This window comes from Taudactylus pleione, unplaced genomic scaffold, assembly GCF_031769625.1.
Source record: "Taudactylus pleione unplaced genomic scaffold, aTauple2 ptg000075l, whole genome shotgun sequence".
NCBI lineage: Eukaryota > Metazoa > Chordata > Amphibia > Anura > Myobatrachidae > Taudactylus > Taudactylus pleione.
In genome coordinates this window covers 446,656-461,418 of record NW_028284477.1, presented here as the reverse complement: position 1 = coordinate 461,418, position 14,763 = coordinate 446,656, and the positions used below count along the sequence as shown (strand labels likewise).

The window sequence follows — 14,763 nt, the reverse complement described above, 5'->3', positions numbered from 1 at the left end:
ACCCATTTTTATGTACCCCAAATTTGATGGGACTAGTTGTTTGTCAAAAAAAATTAAGCTAAATGCTATTCTTCACCACATATTGTAAGACGCATAAAGCACCTGCCGACACCGTTTAAAAACCCTTAATACCTTTAGCAGGCCAATTCGGGGGTACCCATAGTTATCCCCCATGTCAGACCATCTTTTTGGGGGGGGTGACAGGCTGATTTCCCCAAAGTGACAGGACTTCGATACTTACCTTTCCGCCGGGTCCCGTTTTCACCAAATCCTAATTGAATACGGGGATACGCGGGCACGCGCCCGATACTTTATCCCCATGAAAAACGGCGATAACGGCGAAAAGTCCGACCTCGGACTTTTCGCCTCTAATTGAATATGGCCCTATGCCGTAAGAAGAAAAAATAAATCACACTGTCTCACTATGCAGTTTTATCCCAGTTCCCTACAGCTGGGGACACTTAAAACAAATAAACTATAATCACTGCAAAGTGTCTGTTTTGAGTGGGCTTTTGTCCATGTACTGAAGCCAACCAAGGACGAGATGCTATGCTGTCAATGTCTTCACCTTCTCCCACAGCCCAGTATGCAGTTGATGGCCAAACTAGGAAGAATAAAGCTGGTAAACACTTGTAGATAGATCGATTGATCGAAAATGATATATATCACATTTGCCAATGGCAATATATCTTGCAGATATATCAGTATATCTGGCTTTGTGTATGAGTGACCCACCAACCACCCTATACTTGCTGCAGGGACCACCGACACTGACATCACAAGTGGGCAGGCAATTTAAATGCCAGTCCAGTTGTGATGTCAGACCAAACACATCGAGTGGCCGATTGGCAAGCTATACACACTTACCAATTGGCCACTTGGATGGTAGATCGGTCTGCTGACCGATCAGTTATTTCAGTGTGTACCCAGCATTAGTGTGACCTCCAACAGGCTCCCCAACACCTTACACCCGCCTCACAAGAAGGCAACAGGAATCTGTGCAGGAACTAGATCCACAGAGGGCAAGTACGGCTTGAATCACTTACTTGGCAGTTCCCCTGGTACATAGTCTGTCATTGCTGCACCCTACCCAATGGCAGCTCAGCACAGGGCTCCCATACACTACCTACATCAGCAGTAAAAGGGTCGTGGCCCCCTCAGAAGAATCCCATGTTGGAATCGGAGGGGTCACTGTTTATGACACCTCCTCAGCCAGCTCCTATTCTCACACATTCCAGTGAGACTGCCTGCATATAAAACAAGCATGTAGCACTGAGAAAAGCACCGTATCCTGTGAATACTCACAAAAAAAACAAAAAACAAAACACATTGAACACCTCCATAATAGGGCATTAAAAGAATCACACCAGAGAAATACAATTTTATTGAAAAGTGCAGCAGTGAACAGGGTCTAGTTAAAGGGCACTTTCTAAACAAGATGACAAAAAGTTATCACAAGGCAAAGAGTTACAATATCTGCTGATCAACCATATAAAAGTCCAAAATCTGCATGTACCAGCCAGATTACCAGTGCAAAGTATTTGTTTCTATAAACATTACTTAAAATGGACATATATCACTAGTGCTAAACCAAGTCCTCTGCTCTCAGCAACTGAGAACATTTTGTGACTCTCTTCTCAGAAGTTCAGATGGGAAAGTTTGTGTTCCAACAAGCTGACATATTCAACTGTGATCCACAAAACATGACTACTAGCAAGGCCAGAGGACAGGATTGATAAGAGTTTTCTGTCTAGTGTTCTGAAATCAGTCGTATGCTAAACCAGGGTACTACTTCATGCATCTTGTGTGCATTTCTGTAACACTTCCCGGTGTGCAGGGGCTATTGCTATAATGGACACAGTCCCTGCCTCCTGCTGCGATGGAAGAGGGGTAGTGAGGAAGAGGGGTAGTGAGGGAGGGGGCCATTGCCAAAATTAAATTATATTGCCCACCCCAAAATAAATCGTTTCAACGCCACTACTTGCTACTGACTATTGCATTCTCCCAGATATCGTTTTGTTGAAGGATAATGTGATCATTATTACATGCGTCACAAAAACATCTGATATGCAAGTACATTGATCCTTCTCCCATTCATTCCACCCAACTAAGCCTGACACAACAGAATCCTTAATTAAACAATTGCATATAATATTGTAGAATTCAATGGACAAGTATATGGATAGATTAGGTGTATTTTATAATAGGAATAAGGGCACATGTTATTTAAAGCAAATTACTAGGAATGTATACTTTTGGCAGCAGTAACACAAGCCCCCCTGTGCAATTACAACTAGGGTATAAATTAGAGAAAAATTATTTCAGCTGGAATTATGAAAGAATAGAAGTTCAATATATTGGTTTAAATCATGTTTCTTTCATAAACTGCTTTCATTGCCTTTAACACTTTCATGTAACTTTCCATAACCTTGAATTAATAAAATAGATGAATGCACTTCAATCAAATTATTGCACACTAGCTTCATTAAATAATTGTACCTACAGACTCACAATATGTAGATTTTTTTAAAGAAAAAAAAGAAATACAAATCATTAAATCGTAAAATGTACTGAAGTACTGAACTGGAAGTGTAAAATATAAGTGTAAATCAAACCCTACAATAGTCACACAAATACATGCATAAAATCAAATGAATGACAACAGTTATTTCACAAACCCATGGCTGAACAGATACCAAACTGTGGAATTATGTTTCACCAGCAAAAGCCTGTAACGCAACACCCTAAGTAAGCCTTGGTATACTTTGAAAATTCAGTATTGGCTGGCGTTATCCTTTATAATCATCATGAAGATATTTAACATGAGGACAATTGTCTAGGAAGCCTTTACTGTACCAAAGCAAAATGATTCTAATATAATTCAAATATATATTTCTATTTGTTTCCAGTGTGCATGAGCTTTCTATGTGAAGACCTCATATAGTTCCCATTCCAATGTGACAATTATTTCCATAGTATCAGATTTCATTATTATGTAAAATTGGACAAATCATGAGCTTTCAAAGTTGAATCTCTGTAAGTAAGAAAAACATATAGGTACAGACAAGTTGCCACGTGACTCGTATATTCTGTAGGGCAGTTGGTAGTGGGCATTCAGATTTCATTAGTAAACCCTACATCTACTATAGTAGCTATTTTGGTGTAGATTGTCCAAAAATATTTGTGTACAAAATAAACATCGTTTTCTAGAATACTGCACAACATAGGGTAAATAAATTACTATTTAGAAATGACCTTATGTTAAACCCTTCATTTAATTTTTCACTGAAAATATATATAGTGGTAATGCGGTTGGAGAAATAGGTTAAGTCATATTATAACCAATAATGACAAACCATGATCTTCATTTTACCAGGTGAAAAAGCAGGTGTTGTGGGTTCATCGTGGTGGGAAATCATACTAATTCAGTGGACAGACATTTAAAGAATTTGCACACACTGACATCCATAGGAAAAACAAAACCTAGAAGCCTCCATGTAAATATTCATTTGCCATGGCTGGCTTATTGGATGTGTGTTACACAATGTTACATGGAAATTAGATAATAGCTTGTTTTACAGTTGCAAACTGTCTCTAACCGCGATGTTTTTGACCTAATCTATTTTGGTTTGATGGCACACAGACACACCTTTCACTAATGGAAAACGTAAGGAAAAAAAGAGAAGAGTTGTTCACAGACAGAAATCTAATTACTATACTAGAACAATCCAGCTCCACTATACTACATTTGAGAATTTACTGAAGAACACATTATGGTAGGGTACTGCACCTGGCAGACTTAAGCAGAGTACACACTGAATGATGTGTACCGAGCCTATATGTTTGACATATCGGATCCTATATACATATAATAAACAAGATAATAAACTACGGTACCTCGTTCCGTCCTTCATTACCTGCAACTGGGCCGCTTGAGATATCGTGGGACGTGCAGCACGGCCGACTGGACGATGTTGTAAGTGGTTGCGGGAGCGCTCATATTGGCCGAACACACTAAGCGATGCGGCCGATATGCCATTTTGGCCACAAACTGCATATCGTGCCGCATTGTCTCAGTGTGTACTCAGCTTTAGGCCACAATGTAATAGCAAGTTACAGGCAGCTGCGAGGTTTTGGCGATTTAGTTGCTAGATGTAAAGTGACTTTTTTTTTTTTTTTCTTTAAAAGGCCGAAAATATTGGCACCTTTAACCTAGCCGTTAAATCACTAAAATCTCACTTTTGTAAATAAAGCTTTAATAATGGTTTCTACCCACCTGTCTATATTCTGGAAGGTGCAAGGTTTCAGTCAGAAAAGGTAGTTTTGAATTTTTGCAGGAAAAATTAACTTGTGCAAAGAACATTTATCCTTCGTAACAATTAAAATGATGAAAAAAAAACAAACAAACCACAAAACAAAATCCTTTTTTCTATAAATGCCGTAATTCAGAGTAATGTGCACAGAGTAATGTGCACAGCTGCACATCAGCGGAATTGAACTGCCCCCAATCTATTTACTGTAGGCATAAGACTACACTAGAACACAACGCTGGAAACGCAAAGATTATTTCATGATTAGCAAAACTCTCAAAACAGCAGCTCTACACCCAGCTATGGATTTATCTAATGTTCCAAAACCCTGATAGGTTTCCCAGTTTATAAGTTTTGTAGTATTTCAGGTGTTACATTATAACAAAAATATTCTTATCTAGTTTAAAAAACAAAAACAAAACACTTTAAGAGTCATTAGTACACTGCAATAGAGTTTAGTTTGAATAATCTATTCAGATCAATATGAAAACAAAGCTTCATTGCTTTTGAGATTGGCTAGAAGAGAGTTAGGAATAGCATTGTGTATGTTCCCTTTATCAGTCAGTCAGTCACAGCAGTAAGACAGTCAGCCATAAGTACAGAGTCTGGACCGCAGCCCTAGGAAAACAATCACATGACCAGAGTGTTTACAAGTCACAGATTTCACAAATTGGCTTTTGATTAGGTCCTGCACAAAAATGACAGAAATAAGCCAGATCACTGAATTTTCCCAAGACTGGTAGTGAGCAGTGTGCCGGCCAGCTCATCCCTTCATCAAGACCTGAAGACGGAACACTCTAGAGTAAGGAGCGCTGCTTCAAAGACTTTCTGTTCAACATGTGACCCCATTCGCCTTGACTTGTGAACATCAACTGAGGGTCAAATCGGTACCTACAGGAAAGCAAGCACATCACAGTTCTATTAGCTTTGTGACATCCTAGGATTATACCTGATGCACATTAAAATTGATATATTGAAGATCTATACGGTCACCTGGCACATTTGTAGCATACAAAAAAAAAAATATATATATATATTTTACACACACACACACACACACACACATATATATATATGTATATATATATATATAAATATAGATATGTGTGTATATGTATGTATGTATGTATGTATATATATATATATATATACATACACACATACATATATACACACACACACACACACACACACACACTGTAAGTATGTACTCCATTATTAGAATAACTATTTGAAGGAAAACATAATGAGAACAAATCGTGGATGAGATGACCATGACAGGTTATTCTCAGAGACACTGCAAAGCCTCATTATTGCCTTATCCTATTCAGTACAGTGTATTAGAAGAACATTTCTACCAGCTAGCAGGAGCAAGAGACTATGCTCAGATGCAACCTTGGCCAGATTGAAAAACTGGGACATGAAAAGGCTTCTCCAGTGACTCCAGAAGTCACACTTGGTTGGAAACTGTTGCAAGAAAACAGGGAGTTTGGAAAGAATTACATTGCAGAATATTGCACATGGATTTGTTTATTACATCTGGTTGGCATCAGAACAAAAGGTGTTTATGTGGATGCAGTAAACTGCTCATAACATTTTCAGGAATTACGTGATATCTAGATACGATTCTTAGCCAAAAACCTGCCTCAGGAATGGAAGACGTGGCCCTAAGAGCTCCTTTAGTGACACACAGCTCACAGGGGGCCATTCAATTGTTTAGCCGGCAGCTATTTTTATAAGTCGCCCCAGGGAGCAATTCAATTATTGCTCTGTGTGAGCGCAATAGCCGCCAGCGTTTCTGTTCACACCTTTAGATAGAGGGTGTGAGTAAAAATGTGCGAGAAATCCATGGTTAGGGCGCCCTGACCAGGACTTTAGACGGGTTTAGCCATTTTACACTGCTAAACCAGGTCTAATAGGGGGTGAAGAGAACAATTGAATTGCAAAACTGGGTGCTCATTAATCATCACCTCCCACGCAACAATGGAATCGCCCCCACAGTGGGAGACATTTTCCCCTGTAACATAAGGCTGTATAACTGAAACGCTAGCATGTGAAGGACACTGTTTCCCATTGTAAGGAGATGGTTATTTGCATATAATAATAATAATAATAATAATAATAGTTATTTATATAGCACTTTTCTCCTAAAGGACTCAAAGGGCCGAATTCAATTCAGTGCGATGATGAATAGCCGTGGGAGGTAGCTCCCGCAGCTATTCAAATTCAACGCGCTGTGTGCCTGGTCAGGAATTGGTTGAGTCAGAGAATGCCGGGTCTCATGACTTAACCTGGGTGTTAAGGCGCGGTAACCGGCATTCTCTGACTAAAGGGTCGGACGCGCGGCTGTTAACTCCGCGTTAAGCCGACAAACAGCTGTGCGCCCGGCATTTTTGTCAGATTGCTCCACGCATCCCCAGGAGGATGTGAGAAGAAATCCTTTAGCCGGCCAAACAGCGCGGTGTATTGAATAGCTGCGGGAGCAACTTCCCGCGGCTATTCATCATCGTAGTAAATTGAATTCGGCCCAAAGTGCTTTACATTTACAGCACAAAATACAAAACAAGCTTAACAAGGGACATTAGTGAATAGCTTGGGTGAATAGGTGAGTCTTGAGTCTATTTTTGAAGGAGTCTAGAGTGGAGGCTTCTTGAACTGTGCGGGGAAGGGAGTTCCATAGAGTCGAAGCCACAAAGCTGAAAGCTCGACCCCCAAATTAATTCCGGGAGATTCAAGGTACTGTTAATAGTCCTTCGTCAATGGATGGGAGCTGGAAAATTACCTGTGTACTGCTGTGTTACTCAAGTACAGTACAGTATATATTTTCTTTTCCTTCATCTCTTATATATAACTATATATGTTGTGAGTGCTGTGTACTTGGATGCAGACAATATGATAGATGGGGGCAGAAGTTTGTTCTGGTCAGATAACATTGTCTTTGCTCTTCTTTCAATTAGCAAAGTATTCTTACCAAGATGATATCTAAAATTAAATCAGTCAGTGGTAACCACATCCCTGAGTAGGTGACCAATGTACAGAGATTTATACCTGGGATCAAAAACCCCTGGTGTTTGGCATGACACTCCATAACAAGACTGCAGCATCATAAGGCGATGGTTCATCTTCTCAAGGATCTCTTGGTCTATGGTTTTTGCAATATTTGTCAGCTGGTTTGGATCCGCCGTCAGATTATAGACTTCCACAAAGACCTACAGTTCAATGGTTTAAAACACAAGTAACATAAAAAAGTGACAGTCTATTTATTGCACATGTTAGAAATGCTGTATAACACCAACTGTAGCATGTATTCCCATAATATACTGTACATAAACCACCTGTAGCATGTATCCACATAATATAGTGTACATAAACCACCTGTAGCATGTATCCACATAATATACCGTACATAAACGGCCTGTAGCATGTATCCACATTATATAGTGTACATAAACCACCTGTAGCATGTATCCACATAATATACTGTACATAAACCACCTGTAGCATGTATCCACATAATATACTGTACATAAACGGCCTGTAGCATGTATCCACATAATATAGTGTACATAAACCACCTGTAGCATGTATCCACATAATATAGTGTACATAAACCACCTGTAGCATGTATCCACATAATATAGTGTACATAAACCACCTGTAGCATGTATCCACATAATATAGTGTACATAAACCACCTGTAGCATGTATCCACATAATATAGTGTACATAAACCACCTGTAGCATGTATCCACATAATATACCGTACATAAACGGCCTGTAGCATGTATCCACATAATATAGTGTACATAAACCACCTGTAGCATGTATCCACATAATATACTGTACATAAACCACCTGTAGCATGTATCCACATAATATAGTGTACATAAACCACCTGTAGCATGTATCCACATAATATAGTGTACATAAACCACCTGTAGCATGTATCCACATAATATAGTGTACATAAACCATCTGTAGCATGTATCCACATAATATACTGTACATAAACCACCTGTAGCATGTATCCACATAATATAGTGTACATAAACCACCTGTAGCATGTATCCACATAATATACTGCGCATAAACCACCTGTAGCATGAATCCACATAATATAGTGTACATAAACCACCTGTAGCATGTATCCACATAATATAGTGTACATAAACCACCTGTAGCATGTATCCACATAATATACTGTACATAAACCACCTGTAGCATGTATCCACATAATATACTGTACATAAACCGCCTGTAGCATGTATCCACATAATATAGTGTACATAAACCACCTGTAGCATGTATCCACATAATATAGTGTACATAAACCACCTGTAGCATGTATCCACATAATATACCGTACATAAACGGCCTGTAGCATGTATCCACATAATATAGTGTACATAAACCACCTGTAGCATGTATCCACATAATATAGTGTACATAAACCACCTGTAGCATGTATCCACATAATATAGTGTACATAAACCACCTGTAGCATGTATCCACATAATATAGTGTACATAAACCACCTGTAGCATGTATCCACATAATATAGTGTACATAAACCATCTGTAGCATGTATCCACATAATATACTGTACATAAGCTACCTGTAGCATGTATCCACATAATATAGTGTACATAAACCAACTGTAGCATGTATTAACAGTTATTTATATAGTGCACACATATTCCGCAGTGCTTTACGGAGAATATTTGGCCATTTACATCAGTCCCTGCCCCAGTGGAGCTTACAATATAAATTCCCTACCACATGCTCACACACATACATACTAGGGTACATTTTTTGTTGGGGGCAAATTTTCCTGCCAGTAAATTTTTGGAGTGTGGGAGGAAACTGGAGTACCCGAAGGAAACCCACGCAAGTACAAGGAGAACATACAAACTCCACACAGTTAAGGCCGTAATTGAATCGAACCCACAATCTCAGTGCGGTGAGGCAGTAATGCTAAGAAATGTATCCACATAATATGTGAATTCATGCTAAAGGCAGTTTATGTACAGTATAATATACTGCACATAAACCGCCTGTAGCATTTATCCACATAATATATTGTACATAAACCAACTGTAGCATGTATCCACATACTATACTATACATAAACCAATGGTAGAATGTATACACATAATATACATAACTCATGTCTCCCAGCCATCCTAACATTTCCCATTTGAGGGCACTGTCCCATTTTCCAGTCTCAGATCGGCACTGTCCAGCTGTGGAGGTAAGCCGCAGTCACCACAGAGCAGGGGTAAATGGGTGCAATGTGAACCTGCCAAGGTGTTTAGAGCACTCAGAGGGAAGGGAATATAATCAGACAGTAGCATGTAGCCACTTACAATGCATGAACCAACTGCAGCGTGTATCCAAATAATAGTCCTCGTTCTGAGTCACACGCAGCTCTGTATTTGATCAAATTCGGATATTTTGCTAACGGAGTGCCAAAACGACTATACGCACATCTTCACGTGTACACATTGTGCCACCCGCTGTTTACCATTCACAAGCGTAGCCATAATCACTGGTATCTGCACTTACACCCACCCTATATGCTGGGCGCAAGTGGTCTGTCTGATGTAGGCGTCCCCGCAGCATATGCATGACTCTAGAATTGGACACGACTCTGACTACACGCCCACAGCACACCCACCAGATTGTGCTCTTCTGTCCGTCCGCTCAGATGCCAACCAGAAATACTCACTTCACGAAGAGAAACGACAGAGGCGACCGACTGGACATACGCCACGATACATAAATTCGCCACGGCGCATACAAATTTTGCCAAAGTATTCTAAATGTGGCCACGGAGCTGTATGAGACAGTCGGTTTATATACAGTTACCGACAAATGCATGTAATCACATAACATGCTATGCTTAACAAATCAATGGTACCAGATACTCTCTCCTCATTATAATAATGATAAATTGTTCGATTCATCTTACCTCTGCATCGTCAAACTCACAGTACTGCAAGTCATGGCCTGCTAAGATTGTCCTCACACAGGCATAAGTGTTGTTTACAGCATCTTCACATACACAGTCTGGGAAACATTGCTAGGCAATATGGAAAAAAAGAGAATGGGACGATTAGGGCGATACATAGCCATGTATAAATGGTCTATTTGAAAATGGAATACATCTTTATCCGAAATGCACAGACACATCTTTGGGCATGTCCTGCATGTAATGTTCAAACAGATCATCAGACTGAAATACTTGGTTTCCCTTAGCTCCTGTAAGTGATCATGATTTCTATAGTTTATCATGAATGGACAGGTTATATTGCATTGCCCAAATATGTATTCATTTAAAAGGGGTTCCTTCCCTGCCAGTTAGTTAACTAACAATATCTAACCCATCTACTTGTGAGCTGGAGGTTTTATAAGACAAAAAGATAAGATAAGAGAGTTCCCATATACTCCTCCCTTCTTTAGTCACCAAAGTGGGGCAGATTTTGAGTGGCATATACAGTGGCTGTAGGGAGCCATGGAAGCCAGATATACTCTATTATGCTAATGCGAGGGTCCATGCGTCTGCAAGCAGAAAGCCGTGCCACTTATTGATTTGGTTTTGCCAAGGGTTACAACAATCATTAATATCGGCACTTGCAGCAGCCCCATGCTAGGTGCAAGAGATCCATCAAAGGCAGGCTTCCCAACCCCATACACAGGACTTGCACAGAGCGTTAGATACATTCCCATGACACTCCCACAAGTCAGGGGGGCTACGTGTAATCACATTGTCACTGCCAAGTTCCCGCCACAAAATGGCCAATTTTTCAGAAAGACAGAGTTACGTCCGGCTATAAATAGGACAGATACACATTTCTTTATTTTTTTTTAAATTAAAAACTTATACATACAGAAACCCCAGGGCCTAGGGCAGGACATGATGGATCAGTACGATTATCACCTTCTCCTTGATATTCAATCAACATATCGGTTCTCCAGGTAACATTACTGTTCCTCTAAAAAACAAAGGCAAAATAATCAGAATGAATTTATAGAAGCAATGAGCAAAAGTATGGAAAAATAAGCTGTTACTGGCACTTGTCTGATGGAAACCTGTACTGCTGCTATTGATTGAAGGAAGGTGTGCAAGCCTCCACAAAGTGGAAAGTGTACAAAAGTATCAATTGCGAATAGTGCAGGTGTACATCTAGTATTAGAAAACAATTCACCAAATCATCAAGTAATGAAAATAAATCACTTTAATTAAAATTAAAAAACCCTATTATTTACAACATAAAATATGAAAAAAATCAGACACATATGATGTAACAAAGATAATGGAAAATATAAAAATAAAAAAAAAACTCCAAAAAGAGGGCCCACACCGTAAAATAATTAAAAAACAATAGTTTGCAAATCCCAATGAATAGAATGTTAATGTTTGATACTATGGAATAAAAATAGATAATATCTAGATGGAATGTGAAGATTGAAACTATGTAATATCCCGTTTTATAGAGCGGTCTCAAAATGCTGTTTCATAGAAAGTCGGTGGTTATTGGCAATATACACACAGTGGTTAGGGATATAAACAGCTGAGACTGATACAGTTATGTAAAATAAGAAGTTTTGAACAGTCGATAAAAGATGCTCCTAGAGGTCTATGAAGAAGCACTGACCTGTGATCAATGTAGTATGAAAGAAATCCAAGCACTTGGCCAGAGTGCTAATGCAGTTTGCAATAAGGTATTTACCTGCAGTGTTTCATTAGCTGGTCTGGGAGGCTTGTTGTGCTGGAGTTGGAAGAGGCAATGCGGCAGATTGTCACACTGTGTTGAGCTTGATACACTCGCCTGCAGCCAGGGTCTGCCAGGGTCTGCTGGTAACTGACCGGAGCGTGGAGAACTTCTATTTCGGTCCCCCACTAATGTAATACACACTGCCGCAGGTTAGAGTTCCACAATGTCTGGTTAGTGTAAAAAGTGGCGCTGGTCAAGTATTCCACTGTAAGGTTGACTGGATGGTTCCCGGCATGCGATGTGCCCGTCGTTGGGGGGCTAGTGTTGTAGGTATGCCAGACCTCTCACCAAAATCCAGCATCAGGCAAAGGAGCACTATACTCTGAAATGCGTTAAGCGGTTCACAACTACACAGGACAACTATACATTTTTAATTATTGACGTCCCTCTTAAACATTGAATTCTTGTGGGATACTGTGAAATAGGTTCTATCCGATAACAGTTGGATTTTGGTGAGAGGTCTGGCATACCTACAACACTAGCCCCCCAACGACCGGCACATCGCATGCCGGGAACCGCTCTATAAAACGGGATATTACATAGTTTCATTCTTCAGATTCCAGCTAGATAGTAACTATTTTTATTCCACAGTATCAAACATTAACATTCTATTCATTGGGACTTGCAGACTGGTTTTTTTTATTATTATTTTACGTTATGGGACACTTTTTTTGAGTTTATTTTTTATTTTTCAATTATCTTTGTTACAACATCATATGTGACTGATATTTTCATATTATTAGGTTTTAAATAATAGGGTTTCTTGATTTTAATTAAAGTGATTTATTTTCATTACTTGAAGATTTGGAGAATTGTTTTCTAATACTAGATATGTACCTGCACTAGCGCAATTGATACTCTTGTACACATGAGCAAAAGTTTCTTTATGTACCAAGGTTGTGACAGGAAAAATGAAAAGTACAGAAAGCGACCAAACATCTGTTTGTACAAGTGTCTTTTTCTTGCTTGGTGCCATTAACATTACGTTAATAAAGTTCTTTATTACGGTAATTAAATTGTAACACAAAACAGATGGTTAAACACAATTGAAGTCTGTGCTTATACTTGCCAAGATAGGGAAGAAAGACATCCCATCCATCTGGGTCTTATTCAGGTCAAAACCAGCAATATCCAGAATGGTTGGACCTAGATCAATGTTTGCAACAAGTGCCTGAAGATAGAAGATAAAGCACAGGTATTTATGAGGTCCAGATAAAAATCTTTTTGGCCGTTGTTCCTTTAGTCAGCCCTTGGAATGAAGGGAAGCATTGGAACAATCTCCCACACACAGCACAGGCCAATGTAGCAAAGTAAGTAGGAATAAAGACCTGCTTATTTACCTACTAAGGCTTTCTAACGGGGGGCAAATACAACTTTCTTTTTCAAGTGCCATAAATCTACAAGATATCCTATGCAAGTTTAATGGACTCTGTGACAGTTAGTGTTCTATCTATAGGCTGCAGTTCTTGTCTTTTGAACATTTACAAACAGGGGGGGTGATGCAGAGATGAACGTACACCCGCGTGCGGGGCGGGTATATCTCGTATGAATTTGCACTGCTCACGCATTTCGGTCTCATCTACATCAACAGCCAAATAAGAGGCAGTGGGTAGTGACAGGGCACTCTCATGTAAGCAGTGTTCAGTGAGACTGCGGGATATAGCCATTACGCCTATATGGAGGCACACTCTTTTTAGCCTAGTACAGGTCAGGTGCAAGCACATACGGATGGAGACTACCAGTAAATCAGACACACAACCACTCAGTTATATCTAGACAGGAGTATGGTGGCTTTAAAAAAAAAAATACATGTTAATTAACTATTAAAAATAAAAGAGGACTATGGGGGCGATTCAATAATGGGTGGATTTACAAAGCCGCACACAAGCAGCTTTGCAATTGTGTCCTTGCTATTATGTTAATGCAGCAGGAGGTGTCATGCCTCCTGCATGTATTAATGATCAGAGCTGCGTTCCCGAATGCAGCATTGGATCATCTGCATTATCCTTGGCCGGCTGAGTGACCGTGGGGTCACGCAGGTTAAGCCATTGCAGATTAGGAAAATAGGCCAGGAAATCTCCCTCTGCCGATGGAGATCCTGTCCTCCCTCCTTCCCAGGGGCTGTGCCCCCAAACGGAAGGAGACTGTCAATCACTGACAGGCTACTGCCGCTCTGCGTCTGAACACGCAGGACCCGTTCTGCAGATGCACAGAACGGGTCATAAGAACACGCAGATTCTCAACTATAGGGAATCTGCCTTCAGCAGTCACTTACGTGCAATGCTGAATCACCCCCTATGTTCACAGAGTAAAACTGGCCTAGATGCATGGGCACCAAGAGACAGAATAAATGGCACATTAGGGCAAACATTTCTGTCATACTTGTAATGCAGATGGGAGAGTACTGCACACAGCAGGTAGCATACATCTTATGAAAGCACTGAATGACATGCCTGGTCTATTTAGATATGATTACCATTGGGCATCGCAGTGGTTTCTGTGCCATAGATTCTGTAAAATATTGGCTGTAACATCACAGAATGTGTGAACAGCATAATGTAGGAAAGCCAAGTGCAAGTTGTACATTAGTCATAAAACCGTAAATGTCATCGATCTATTAGCAAGATGGCAGCGTGCCAGGATGCAGCGGCTGATCACAACACACCTCGTAGTAG

General features: G+C 39.9%; 1 protein-coding gene across 1 annotated transcript in view; it reads right to left on the bottom strand.

Moving 5' to 3' along the window:
- Nucleotides 1-1,361: 1,361 nt before the first annotated feature.
- The window catches only part of GNS (glucosamine (N-acetyl)-6-sulfatase), a 48,266-nt gene continuing 34,864 nt past the window's right edge, over nucleotides 1,362-14,763 (bottom strand). The window contains exons 10-14 of the mRNA XM_088467781.1: nucleotides 13,158-13,259; nucleotides 11,201-11,305; nucleotides 10,282-10,392; nucleotides 7,359-7,519; nucleotides 1,362-5,201 (exon numbers count right to left, since the gene is read on the bottom strand). Coding sequence (XP_088323907.1) covers nucleotides 5,108-5,201; nucleotides 7,359-7,519; nucleotides 10,282-10,392; nucleotides 11,201-11,305; nucleotides 13,158-13,259 — 573 coding nt within the window. The 3' untranslated portion in view covers nucleotides 1,362-5,107. The remainder of the gene's footprint in view (nucleotides 5,202-7,358; nucleotides 7,520-10,281; nucleotides 10,393-11,200; nucleotides 11,306-13,157; nucleotides 13,260-14,763) is intronic.